This window comes from Pinus tabuliformis, chromosome 2_1 (genome assembly GCF_031772625.1).
Source record: "Pinus tabuliformis cultivar Carrire ecotype Pingquan chromosome 2_1, CPIR1, whole genome shotgun sequence".
In the NCBI taxonomy this organism is placed as follows: domain Eukaryota; kingdom Viridiplantae; phylum Streptophyta; class Pinopsida; order Pinales; family Pinaceae; genus Pinus; species Pinus tabuliformis.
Genome location: NC_142299.1, coordinates 42,367,603 through 42,380,849, shown reverse-complemented (window position 1 = coordinate 42,380,849; position 13,247 = coordinate 42,367,603). Strand labels below are relative to the sequence as shown.

At 42.4% G+C, this 13,247-nt stretch overlaps 1 protein-coding gene across 5 annotated transcripts in view; it reads left to right on the top strand.

Annotated features, from left to right (window-relative positions):
- Positions 1-1,690: 1,690 nt before the first annotated feature.
- The window catches only part of LOC149198683 (zinc finger CCCH domain-containing protein 64-like), a 258,943-nt gene continuing 247,386 nt past the window's right edge, over positions 1,691-13,247 (top strand). For 4 of the 5 annotated variants that reach the window (XM_089402115.1, XM_089402114.1, XM_089402118.1 and 1 more), the window contains exon 1: positions 1,693-1,915. In XM_089402115.1, the coding sequence (XP_089258241.1) occupies positions 1,844-1,915 (72 nt within the window). In that variant the 5' untranslated portion in view covers positions 1,693-1,843. Of the gene's footprint in view, positions 1,916-13,247 lie in introns of all 5 variants that reach the window. The other variant, XM_089402116.1, reaches the window with a different exon arrangement.

The window sequence follows — 13,247 nt, the reverse complement described above, 5'->3', positions numbered from 1 at the left end:
AAAACTAAATAAATAATAATAGTTCATGTTAACTGAGATGAGTCGGAGGGATCCATCTCTATTGGTGCTTTGCCACTATTAGGAGAGTTGCCCAGATTAGGTGGGAGGCCGAGATGGTCTTCTGACCTCTTCATGCACCAATCCAAAGTCTTCATATATAGTTGTAGCTCATCAAGCAAGAGAAATATTTCTTCATTTGCTTCATTCATGTCCAATAAAACTCTACCTAGTATGCCTTCATGTAATAATATAAATCCATCATTTACATATATTGATTTTGTCTTCCCTTGATGTGACTCATATCAGGTACCTAAGTTGCTACTTCCCTCACGGTTTTAGTGTTGGATAAACAATTGTGTTCTCCAACAATATCACACTTGGGCTTAGTGGGCTCAACTTGGATTTCTAGTGGCGTTTGAGAATGATAATGTCTAACTGAGGATTCCACTCTCTTATGAGTGTGAGGACCCACTCTTGCCTCATAGTACCCAACCTCTCATCGACACCTTGCATGCTAATGCGACATTGTCATCCACCAAAACTGATGAATAAGACCCTAGGGAGAGTGACTAGTGACAAGGGTGACAAGGGCACAAAGAGAGTGACAAACAAGAATAAAGAAGATAGAAAGGATGATCGAACTAGAACAAGAAATACTCAAACGGTTTGGGAACGAATTGTTTGGACTGCTCAATAGGATAAGAGGGAAATGAGAAGGAAGAAGCGGAAGGAATGGGGTAACCCAAAGAAGGCAGTCGACATGTACCCATGCACGATGCAACTAAAAAAAGGAAACAATAAAATGTAACATAAAGTGTCATCGAGTAGATGGGAGATTACACTGTAAAAGTCATCCATGCTAAATAGCATTGCACTATGTAGTTGAAATCTCAAAAATCACACATAATGGAGAAAATCATGGATGTATACGAAGGTTGATCTCCTATAATTTGCTTTGCACAACGATTGTAATCAAGAGATGGTGACGTCACAACAAAACGATAATTAAAACAAGAGGAGCCTTTGCCAACTTATGGTATTAAATCACTATGGAGAGTGTGCCTAAGACATTCCCTCCCATTTATTGTTGTGTTGCGATAGAGAAAAAGAAAAATTAACTCTCTTCTTTTGGTCCATAAACTATTTTTAATCTCACGAACATTCAAATATTATTCATTCATACTCAATAGGACATTGGACCCTCAAGAAATTATTGGATGCTCAAGAAAACCGCATAATTAACTTGATTTCACCCAATTACATTATTATTTATGAAAACCTTCTAATTTAGCAATACCATAATATTTCTAACACTCTCAATTCCACTACATTCAATTGAGTGAGCCTAATAGTTAAGAGCATGTGTTTCCTCCAAAGAGGTCACAAGTTCAAAACTAAAGGGGTAGAGTATGCATGCCCTTTGTAGATTTAACGATCAAATCAATGTGTGGAGGTGGGTCCCTTGTCCCAAAAATAAAAAATCTCATATACCAATGTGGTGTCAAGTTTAGCCTTGACCTTAAAATTAGATTTTAATAATAATCAATTAAATTAAATATATGACATTTGTAATAATAATAATAGTAATAAAATTAGATAATAATAATAATAATAATCCATTAAGTTAAGTTAAGCCTATGAAATTTGTAAAAACACTTGATCTAATTTCCTTTCATTTAAGGAGTCTACGACATTATTGTTTTTAGCCTTCAACGTTAAACCTCAAAGCCCTGCTTAAAACATTTTTGATCGCTGCAAAAATAAGTTGGACAGCCTTCCAATCTCCTTCATCTGAAACCAGCTGGTGCATTTTTGGTGTACAGGGTGCAGAAAATAATAAAGCATGGCTCCTCGAATTCTTCTCTGCGGGGACGTTCTGGGTCGTTGGGATGCCCTTTGCAAGCGTCTCGCGACTGTAAGTCTTTATAATCCCTATTCTTATATTTTGAATTCACGAAATATGGAATTCAGAGCCAAGTAGTCTGTACAATATAGTTGAAGATACTATTGACAACAAATTCACCTTCTTTTCTGTAAGCAATCATCCGTTCTCAGCTTTTTGAAATTAACAACTGTGCAAAAATACGATCAGCAGTACACCTCCGAGCTTCTAAAAAATTTCTTGTTGAACTTATGGCAAAACGAACCTAGGCTTACACCCTCTTCAGCAAACAATGTATTTGCATTTGACAGTAATGGTATCCAATAAGGCGCAAGCCTTCACCTTAATAATGCAAATGGTTGTCTCTGCACATTACTACTATGAATGTGCTGGGATACCCACTACTGAGATTAATGTGTTAGGAATCGGGATATAGTAAGGGTTTAATGGCCAATAGTTCGCGGGTTGTGCTCTAGCGGCAAGTTGGAGTGCATGTTGTGAGGATGACCTGAGTTCAAATATTCACAGGTGGCTCTGCTAGAAAAGCTGCATCACAGTCCGGGTGAACATTCCAGTGACCTTGATGGCTCACGGATGTCCAGGATTAAATCGTATAGTTGCTCCCTTCGCTGGCGCTATTGCTCAAATTTGTTGGAGTAAAGCTGGACTTCAGGGCATAGTATCCTTCTTTATTAGGTCTGCGACTGTCCTTTTACTTACTTTCACGATTATGCTCTTCCTGGAGATGCATCTTTTTTGAGAAGTAGAGTTCTCATAGCTGAAACTTTAACCTCGGAATGGTCAGTTTTTTTCTTAAAATTTCTTAAAGAAACACATTCCGACATCAGGGGCTGCACTGCATAACACTGGCTCCCATTGGCTGAGATTCTAGATCTGAGGTATTTCTATTCTGCCAATTCTGCTGGGACTTGTAGCTGACCTATGCTACCCCACCCCCATCGGCTTTGCTCACAAAATGCACTTCAATGTTCCACTACGTTTCCAGGACACAAGGTGTTAGGTCCACGTGCTGACACGGTTATGTGCGACTAGATGAGTCGGAGGCAAACTCGGTTTTATGCGACGAATCGTGTGGTTCGGTTTTATGCAACGAGTTGTGTGGTTCGGTTTTATGCGATGGGTTGTGCGGAGGACAAGTTCGGTTTTATGACGCTGTGGAGACCTTGTACGGTTGGATGACATGTGGTTGGGCTGACATGCGGAGAGACCAACATATGGCTAGGCCGACTTGAACGATGGGCGAGTTAGTGAAAATGAATGGTCATCTTGGAGGAGGGTCGACCCCCTCTACACTTGGGCGCCATGTATATATATGGATGGGCGACTTGGTAGCAGGAGGCATCAATCAAATCAAGCAAGTTCAAGCAATAACAAAGACTTGGGTGGACAAGCAGAAAGATAGCAAAAGGGCGAAGGCACAGGCAGACAAGGGCAGAACCGAGGGCTGCAGCAGCCACAACCAAAGTTTGAACTATGGTGCAGACATGCCCTGGGGGAGCGCACACGACTCAACGAGTTGGGCGTAGGTGGGCGTGTCGACTCGGACGGGCGGGGAGACTTGACTCGATCGACGAGTTGGGCAGATGAGCCGCAGGTGGTGGGCATGTCTGAACAAAGGGCGTGAATGAACGGTGGGCGCGTCTGAACGGAGGGCGCGATTGAACGGTGAATGTTGGGCACGTTTGAACGATCGGGCGCACGGTGCAGGGTGGGCGCTGTTGAACAACGGATGACACGACCCGAATGGTGACGAGTTGCAGGGTGGGCGCTGCTGAACGGTGGGCGACCCAACCCGGTGAAGTAGGTGAACTGCGATTTTGAAGGCAAATTGCAGGGTGACTTGGCAAACTTTGCTGAAGGGAAATTTGGAGTTTCCAGGCAAAGGCTGATTGGATATTGTATACTTGTAAAAAGATTATTGAATTGTTATATTACTGATTGGGCAGAGTCTATACTTGGGGAGTTTCCCCTCCCATTAAAGAAAGTGTATTTCCGCTGTGCATATGAATGATATTATGTTGATGTGAAGAATGTGAATATTTATTAACATTGTGTAATAATACTTAGTAGAAGAATTGAAGAAAATAACTAAGCGTTGATGGTTAAGTGTATTCCGTACTCATAAGTATTGGTGAAAAGAAAGTGGTTACCGGTGCTGCACATGCCTATGTGCGGTTGAAAGATCACCGTCAGGATAGGGGCGTGACAGGTGGTATCAAAGCCAGGTTTGGAAATCGAAGTAAGACAGATACCACTGTACTTTGTGACAGTTGGTATCAAAGGCCATTGAAGAAGCAGATATCTCTTGACGACTGTTGATATCAGACTTTCTGCAGGGCCTTGGAAAGTTCGACAGGGGCAAGCGAAGGGCCAAGTTGAACGACAAAGAAGTGTATGGTCTTTACTAGATCACAAGCAAAGCTGATGGCTGATCAAGCGAAAGAACCTCAAGTTATGACAGGTGAATCTAGCAGGGATGCCGAAACAATTTTCATGGATAGGGTGTTGGATAAAATGAAGGAATATGCTTCGAGAGTGGCTGCACTAGAAGCCAAAAATGTTGAATTTCAAGAGAAGTTCATGAAATTGAAGGAAGAGCATGAAGACCTCAAAATGCGATACGAGTATACAGAATGGCTATATACACAAACAAAGAAAGAAGTCAAGGACATTGGAGCTGCGAGAGATCAAGGTTTGGCAGAAATCTCGAAGTTGCAGAAGGAACTTGGCGATACTTGAAACGAGATAGCTGTTTTGAAGAAAGCAGTTGGGCAAGGATGTCAAAGAACCCGAATCTTATGATGGGATGAGCACTGTGAAAGCTCTTGGCAATTTTTTATGGGATATGGAGCAATACTTGGAGCGTTTGGGTATACCTGATGATGAAGCCAAAGTCAAGGTAGCTGCTCATTTCTTGACGAAAGATGCTAAGATGTGGTGGCAAAGAAAGATGGATCAGCTTGCCAATGGTGATGTTGAGGAAATCTCTTCATGGCATGGCATGAAGAAAGCTTTGTAGACTCATTTTAGCCCACAAGATGAGACTTGGGATGCAAGGACGAAGATTAAGTACATGAAGCAAACAAGGAGTCTACATGCATATCAATGGGAGTTCTCGAGTGCGATCTTGGAGTTACCTGATATGGCGGAAAAGGACAAGGTGTTCAATTTCATCATAGGATTGAAACCTTGGGCACACAATGAGGTGAAGAGGCAAAAGATCAAGACACTAGAGGAAGCATTTGCAACAGTTGATCGCTTGGTAGAACATTACGATGAAGGAACTGAAGAGAGAAAGAAGAAGACAGATAAGTCGAAAGAGAAGTCTATGAAAGAAGAGCCTTCAAGATCGAATGACAAGTCAAAGACGAAGAAGCCTCTGAAGTGTTGGATTTGTGAAGAACCACACATAGTGAAGAATTTCCCTTCAAGAATGAAAGTGGCAGCAGTAGCACAAGCTGATGCGAAGAAGAAGAAAGAAGAACCGTCTGTTGGAGTGATGCAGATTCTGGGAGCTGCAGTAGCTACAGAAGCAGTTTCACGACGGGATCCTGAAAGGAACAAGTTAGAGTATGCAGATATGAAGATTGAGCAAGGCACTGTACTCACTATGGTGGATAGTGGTGTGACTCATAACTTCATGAGGGAAGAAATTGTGAGGAAAATTGGGCTGAAGTTTATACTAGCTCAAGCATAGTTGAAAGCAGTGAATTCTCCAACCGATTCAGTGACTGGTATAGCAGGAAAAGTGGATGTGAGCATAGGTGAATGGACGGGGAAAGTTGACTTCATGATTGTGCAGATAGATGACTATGAAGCTGTACTGGGAATGGAATTTATGAAACAGTTTGAAGCTATGATGGTGCCACACATGAAGAAGTTGTACATTTACGACGGGCGGGATGATGATCCTATTGGGGTATCAACTGTGGGAGCTACGACAACTGAGTGTAAATTGACAACGATGAATGTGGAGGAAGTCAAGCGAGATGAAGAACTCTATAAGAGGTTGTCTTGCACAGAGGCAAAACTTATGGAGTAGTCACAGGTGATTAGAGCATTGTCTGATAGTATCTTGGATCTATCAAGCAAACTAGAGGCAGTGGAAGGAGATGAAGATGCTAGACCCGAAGTTCAGATGGAGAGTCGGGAAGCATACATGCAGAGATTGGAGGAGGAAGATCCAGACAGGTGGATTGAGCTATTAGCTGAGGAAGAGGGAGAGCCTTCGGCCTCCACTTCCTCCCTCTCTTCTTAGACTAACATGGAGATGAGGCTCATTGTTAGCTGCTCATGGCAGTGAGTCTCCCATATTTTGAATAGACATCCAGGGGCGAGATGGATACGATTGGCAACAGGATGCAGAGATGAGTCATGATGATGTAGGCGGCATGCGTTCTTGTGGAGATGATGTACAGTTGGATTAGCTACCCAACTAGTCACCAACACGAGGGGATCCAACACATGATTTTCTTGCAGAGTTTGGCATATCGATGGCATGAGGCAGGTCATAGGTAGATACATCTGGGTGCCCGTACTTATGGTCTTAGCGATGGTGGTTTCCAGGATGGTGTTGTCGAGGACGACAATGTTTTCAGAGTGGTGGAGTATGTCAGGTCCACGAGTTGACACGGTTATGTGCGACGAGACGAGTCAGAGGCAAACTTGGTTTTATGTGACGAGTCATGCGGTTCGGTTTTATGTGACGAGTTGTGCGGAGGACGAGTTCGGTTTTATGCAACGGTGGGCGACATCGGTTAAAGGCGACGAGTCAACACGAGAGTCAAAAAACCGAAAGGTAAAATCGATTGTGTTGGGCATTGTGGAGACCTTATACGGTTGGATGACATGTGGTTGGACTGACGTGCGGAGAGACTAACATATGGCTGGGCCAACCTGAATGATGGGCGAGTTAGTGAAAACGAATGGTCGGCTTGGAGGAGGGCCAACCCCCTCTACACTTGGGCACCATGTATATACAGATGAGCAACTTGGTAGGAGGCATAAATCAAATCAAGCAAGTTCAAGTAAGAGCAAAGACTTGGGCGAGCAAGGAGAAAGATAGCAAAAGGGCACAGGCGTAGGCGAACAAGGGCAGAACCGAGGGCCGAAGCCAATGTCTGAACAAAAGTCTGAATGGTTGTGCAGACACGCCCTGGGTGAGCTCACACGTGTTAATTTAGGTATGTTCCATGCTTAGAGCAATTTATCTCAATTTTCATAGTTAGCTCAATATCTTTTCCAGATTAGCAATCACATCAACATTAAAGTAAACTGTAGATAGAACATAAACATAAATCGCAGAAGACAAGAGGACACAAGATGTGGCGCTAGCCAGGGACAAACCCCAATGTGGGGAAAACTTTGATCAATTCTTCTTATATGTTCTTCAATAGTTCAACAGAGAGAGAGAGAGAGAGAGAGAGAGAGAGAGAGAGATTACATTTACAACAAAAGTCAACACTTTGACTTATCTAGATAAGAGCATAGATCATCTCCAAGAAGATGATACATGAGATCAGTTGAAGACAAGCTGGTTCAACTGATTCTCCAAGGTGGCTCCTTCACCTATCATTATGCTGCATTGTTTCCCATGTGCCATTGTTGCACCATGCTGCCACAGTTGTCCCATGTGTCATACTTTACTAAGTACCATGCCTAGCTGTCCCATTTACCATGTTGTGCTAAGCACTATTGCCTAGCTGTCCCGTTGGCTTGTTGCATCTTGCTGTTGCTGCTGCACAATGTCATTGCTATCCTATTTACCATGCAGCTGTCCCTTGCAGCTCCATGCTTGCCACTGTTGCCTAGTTGTATTGCTGTAGCTCCTGTCCCTAACAGTCATGCTATCCCAATTTTGCCATTTTGCACTATGCCATTGCCATACCTTGCTGCTGTCCAATAGCCTTGCCATACCTTGCTGTTCATGACTGATCTGGTTAGGGCACTAGGCAACCCTAATTTCACCTAACAGTCATTAAACAAGTCCCTTGAGGACTACAATCCACCTTGGAAAGCCTCTTCCATAGCTACGATGCTTCCTTAGGATGCATATTAGCCCTTCACAGATCCGCTCTCACCTATATCAGTTGTTCCTACCACAGCCCTCCACGCTGCTCCTTAAGCTTCCCCACGCTGTCCCTTTGAGATGACTGCAGCCTGGTTAGGAGGACCTTTCTAGGCCTTTCGACCATCTAAACTTCACCTCCCAACTGTTGCTGTAGCAGTCCCTTACTGCGGCCCTATAAACAAAGATGTACACCCCAAAACCATGCACAAAACAGTCATTAAACTCACATATAGTCTGCGGCCTGTTTTGCAAGGTAAGACTGCTCCAACGTGTCACAAAACTGCCCTCAAGCCATCCTTCTTGTCTCCTGCAATGTGGCTAAGAGCTGCAGCTCTTGTTCTCTAAAATCCGCACCCAAAACAGTGAGAATATTTGGATAAACTCGGCTACCTTCTAGACTGCGTAGATACCTGCGTTAGGGCTGTCCTCCTTGATAGTGTTAGGGCTTCTCACTTTACTGCGTCCTCTTGGTTAGGGCAAAGTGTAGCTAGGGAATCCTTTAGGCAACATATAGAACCCTTCCATAGCTTCACTAGCCTGTCTTCTTTGCTGCAGCTAGGGCAGCCTCTTTTCCTCCAACCTCTAGGGCTTCCACTCCTAGATTTCCCTTCCATTAAAAACCCAAGACAAGTGGAGAGAAATCAACATAAAAGTGTGTGTAGAAATGACTATCAATTCACCTCTTTTTATACTAAATCGTGGAGCACATGTGTGGGTTATTTGGTTGTTGGCCGACCTTGACGAATTGTTTTATAACACAATTAAATTCATAACTCCATGAATACTTATCGGAATCAGATGATCTTTAGATCAATCCTTCACCTCTTGATGAGGGGGATCCAAGAAAAATATCAGCGGCCATAAATAAGATGACCCCATGGAGTTTGACCCTAGTTGCCAATTTTAACAACACGACCCGACAAGTTGGGCGCAGGCGCGTTGACTCGGACGAGTGGGCAGACATGACTAGACCAACGAGTTGGGCGGACGAGCCGCACGCTGTGGGCACGTCTGAACAAAGGGCACGACTAAACACATGCGGAGGGCACGTTTGAATGAAGGGCGTGACTGAACGCAGAATGGTGGGCATGTCTGAATGGAGGGCGTGGCTAAACAGTGAACGATGGGCACGTGTGAACGAGCGGGAGTGGGTGCATGGTGCAGGGTGGGCACTGCTGAACGTTGGGCGACCAGACTCGAACGACGACGAGCTGCAGGGTGGGCGACCCGACTCGAATGACGACGAGCTGCAGGGTGGGCGACCCAACCTGGTGAGGTGGGTGACCCGACCCGGTGGGCAACCCGACACAGTGAAGTAGGTGAATTGCGATTTTGAAGGCAAATTGCAGGGTGACTTGGCAAGCTTTGCTGAAGGGAAATTTGGAGTTTCCAGGCAAAGGCTGATTGGTTATTGTATACTTGTAAAAAGATTATTGAACTATTATATTACTGATTGCGCAGACTCTATACTTGGGGAGTTGCCCCTACCTTTAAAGAAAGTGTATTTCCGTTGTGCATATGAATGATATTATGTTGATGTGAAGAATATGATGTTTATTTACATTGCGTAATAATACTTAGTAGAATAATTGAAGAAAATAACTAAGTGTTGATGGTTAGGCGTATTTCGTACTCATAAGTATTGGTGAAAAGAAAGTGGGTAGCGGTGCTGCACCTGCCTATGTGCGGTTGAAGGACCACCGCTAAGATAGGGGCGTGACACAGGGGAATGCACACGGGGGATGTGTGGAGACAACCCCAAATTTTAGGGAAATTCATGGGGAATGGAGGGATGTTGGGGTCCCTAGTGTAGGGCCTTATGTCCAAAATTATAATAATAAAAATGATAAAATTTAAACAATAACGATTCATCCCATGCAGCTTCATCATTGTGAAATGTAAATACTAAATTTAAAGTTTTAAATGATATATCACGATCCAGATTCAGATTTAGACATGAAATACATTGGGTCATAGATAAAATTCTATATACATTGATTCAGATTCATCATTCATCATTCTAGAATCTAAATAGTACTAAGCAAAATAATAGATACTGAAGTTTGAAATAGTAAATTGAAATTGCTCAAAAATATTGAAGATAGAGATAGGTTTTACCCTGGATTGCATGGGCGCTCACACGCCCAACACCCCCCAAAACAAAAAAGAAAAAAAGAAAAAAAAATTCGAGTACCTGTCGTTCTCATATTTCAGGGACTTGGGGACCCCTAGGAAACGTCCCCAATTTGCTGGGGACTTCATTTGGGGACTCAGGGACTTGTTGGCCATCCCCGAGATGTTTTGACAGATTTTAGCGATGTTCTAGACAGATTTTGGGGGTGTTTTGGGCATATTTTGGGGATTTTTTGGGCAGATTAGGGGGATATTCTAGGCATATATCTTCAATTTTGACAATCATGGATATTGATGATTAGACACTGTGATTGTTTTTCTACCCATATTGTTTGTATTGCATCAAATCTAAATCTGTTCTACAATTTGCAACTCAAAACATGGGTTTTGTATGACAAGTTTCAATTTGGGTTTCTAGTGATTTAAATATTGTTTTTTCAACAACAACATTACAACATTACAACAAGCAAAGTCTCATTGTCAAAAGAAATAAGAAATGCAACATTTCAAAAAGTTGATCCTTGTGGTTATTGCTCTGGTTCTTCTCATTTTTCAAGTCATCGAAGCTATTACAGATTGTACATGGGTTTTCAGGGTTCATTCAAGTCTAGAGCTTCCACTATCCCAACCTCAAACATTATTAATACAACCATATAGTAGTGATTTGATTTAGGTACTAAATGTTTGAATAAATCCCTATTCAATCACCTTCTCAACCTGGAATATGAATCTAATCTCTTTACAAAACCAAAGTATTTTATAGTGGTTTCAACACAGATGTAAAAATGTGCAAAACCTATGAAGAAGGGAATGCTTTTTATGTTTTACATAATCATCATTAACAAGAAATATGAGGAAGAAAAGTTAGTATAGATACAATTATGTATCTCATGGACCCTTTATGGACCTTAATGCAAATTGAAAATAGTTATGCTTAGGGTTTCCTAAAGCTAAACTACATTTTGCTCATGTATAGTGGTCAATGATGGAATGTTACTTGGCCCTTTTTTAAATTGGCCAAGCTTTTTCAAAATTGATAAGTGTAAGGGTTATCATTGCATAATACTTTATAATATAGTTTGTTATGCTTACAAGCTTAAAGCAACTATAAATGTTAATGTTGAATTTTAAATTTTTAATATTTTTTTAATCTCTCTCTCTCTCTCTATATATATATATATATATATTATTGCCATCCCTAACTTGTTGCCCCTAAAAGTATGGGGGTGTGCTCTAATTGCCCTGGGGATGCATCCACCTATCCTCGTTGTTCCCCCGTCTTGAAAACTAGTGCAACCTAGGTTTTAGTAGGTTTTATGCCATATTTATTTATTTTTTAATTTTTAACGATCATAAGCAAAAATTGGAGGAGGGGGGTGAACTCCAGGTGTCCTGCTTTTCAAGGCGGATGTCTAGAACACACCCCCAACCCCTTTGGGAAACACAATTTGTACATTGTAGAAATGTTTCCTTGTGTGTTTCTTCACATTTACCAAAGGGAGGGGCGTGGGAAATGTTTCCCTAGGCACCCTGAAGTTCCCAAAAAGTGGGGGTTGGAGGGGGGGTCACTGTCCCTGTTGATTTGGGGTAGCATCGGATGTGTTCTAGCCATGAATATTGGTGGAGAGGCTAAAGCACATGAGATCTCCAAGACCCAGAAATGGTTTGGGAAGATTCTAATCAGTTTGGGAGATATTAAAATAATTAATATTTTTAATGGAGTTCCTAAGTCTAAACTTAGGAAAAATAAAATATTAATGGGTATTAATATAAAACTAGGTTAGAATGTTCCAAAGTCATGGATCAAGCCAAATCTAATCTTAGTTGTTCATTAGAGATTTAATCTCGACCGTTGAAGGACCAACGAGAAAAGTATAAGAGGAGGCTTGAGGATCAGTTGGAGAATACACCAGAGTGATCAGTCATTCTATTCTCTAGAGCGGGGTTTGCTAAGAGAGATAGAATCAGTGATCAATAGTGAGGGGCAGTGAATACATAGCAGAGAGGTAGAGTTGGTACCAGAGAGACAACGCAGAGCCCAGAGAGGTTGACGCAGAGGCAGTTGGGTGCTACGCAGAGGCAGCCAGGAGCTGCGCAGAGCCAGGAGAGGCAGCTTGTGAGACGTAGAGGGTCTAGGGGCTGACGCAAAAGCTCCAGAAGCTGACGCAGGGCCAAGAGGCAACACTGGAAGGATTTCGTGGGATAGACTGGGTGCTAGTGAGCTGGGTAGGGTGACGCAGTCCCTATCAGAGTGATGCAGAGCAGTGGGAGCTGCAATTGTTGCTGTGGGATTGTTCATCCGGTGATTAATCAGCCAGAATATTTGTCTCCGAGGAGAGGTACTACTGCCGAGGGCATTCTCTGTTGGGTGAGCCATTTCTGGCACCCTAGTTGTATTATGAAAACTGCATAATAATAAAACCCTCTGAATCGCTGCACTGGTTTTCCCGCATTGGGTTTTTCCGGGGACATTGGTCCAAAAATAACGGTGTCACTTGTGTGCTTGTTTTCTTTCAGTTGATGATTTGTAGATGTTGATACTGTACTTGTGTTTATTTTCAGTATTTACATGGTAAATAACTTGTTAAGTAATTAAACAAGTAGGAAGAAATAAACGAGATAGTACAGGAAGAATTTATAACGAGTTAAACTTAGAAATTCCAACAGTTCTCGACCCTATGGAACATTGATGCGCTTTGGGTAGGAAGGACATGGAAGAGCCTTCAGAAGTATGCTTCTGGTTTTCAGGGGGTGCGCTCTAAGGTATAAAATTTTGATCCCTGCCCTTGTAGGAAGTGTTCTTAGAAGCACGCTCCTAGAGAGTGTTCTTAGAAGCACACTCCTAGAGTGCTCCTTAAGCACTCTTGGAACGCTCTTGAAACACTCTTGAAGTGCTCCTAAAACTCTCACTTGTGTTTTCACAATTTTTTTGGGTTTGTTTTTTATGGCATGTGTGGCCTAAGGGAAGGCCCAAATAGGCTATACAACTCATGCTTAGTGTTTATGGATGGATAAAAGCTCTAGTTCACTCTATTTACTCTAATTCTATCACTCATTTCCTTCAAAATTCAACCCCTTATATGCTGCCATCATTGACTCAAAATTGTCATCCAATGTTTGATTTAGTTGTGATTCCCATCA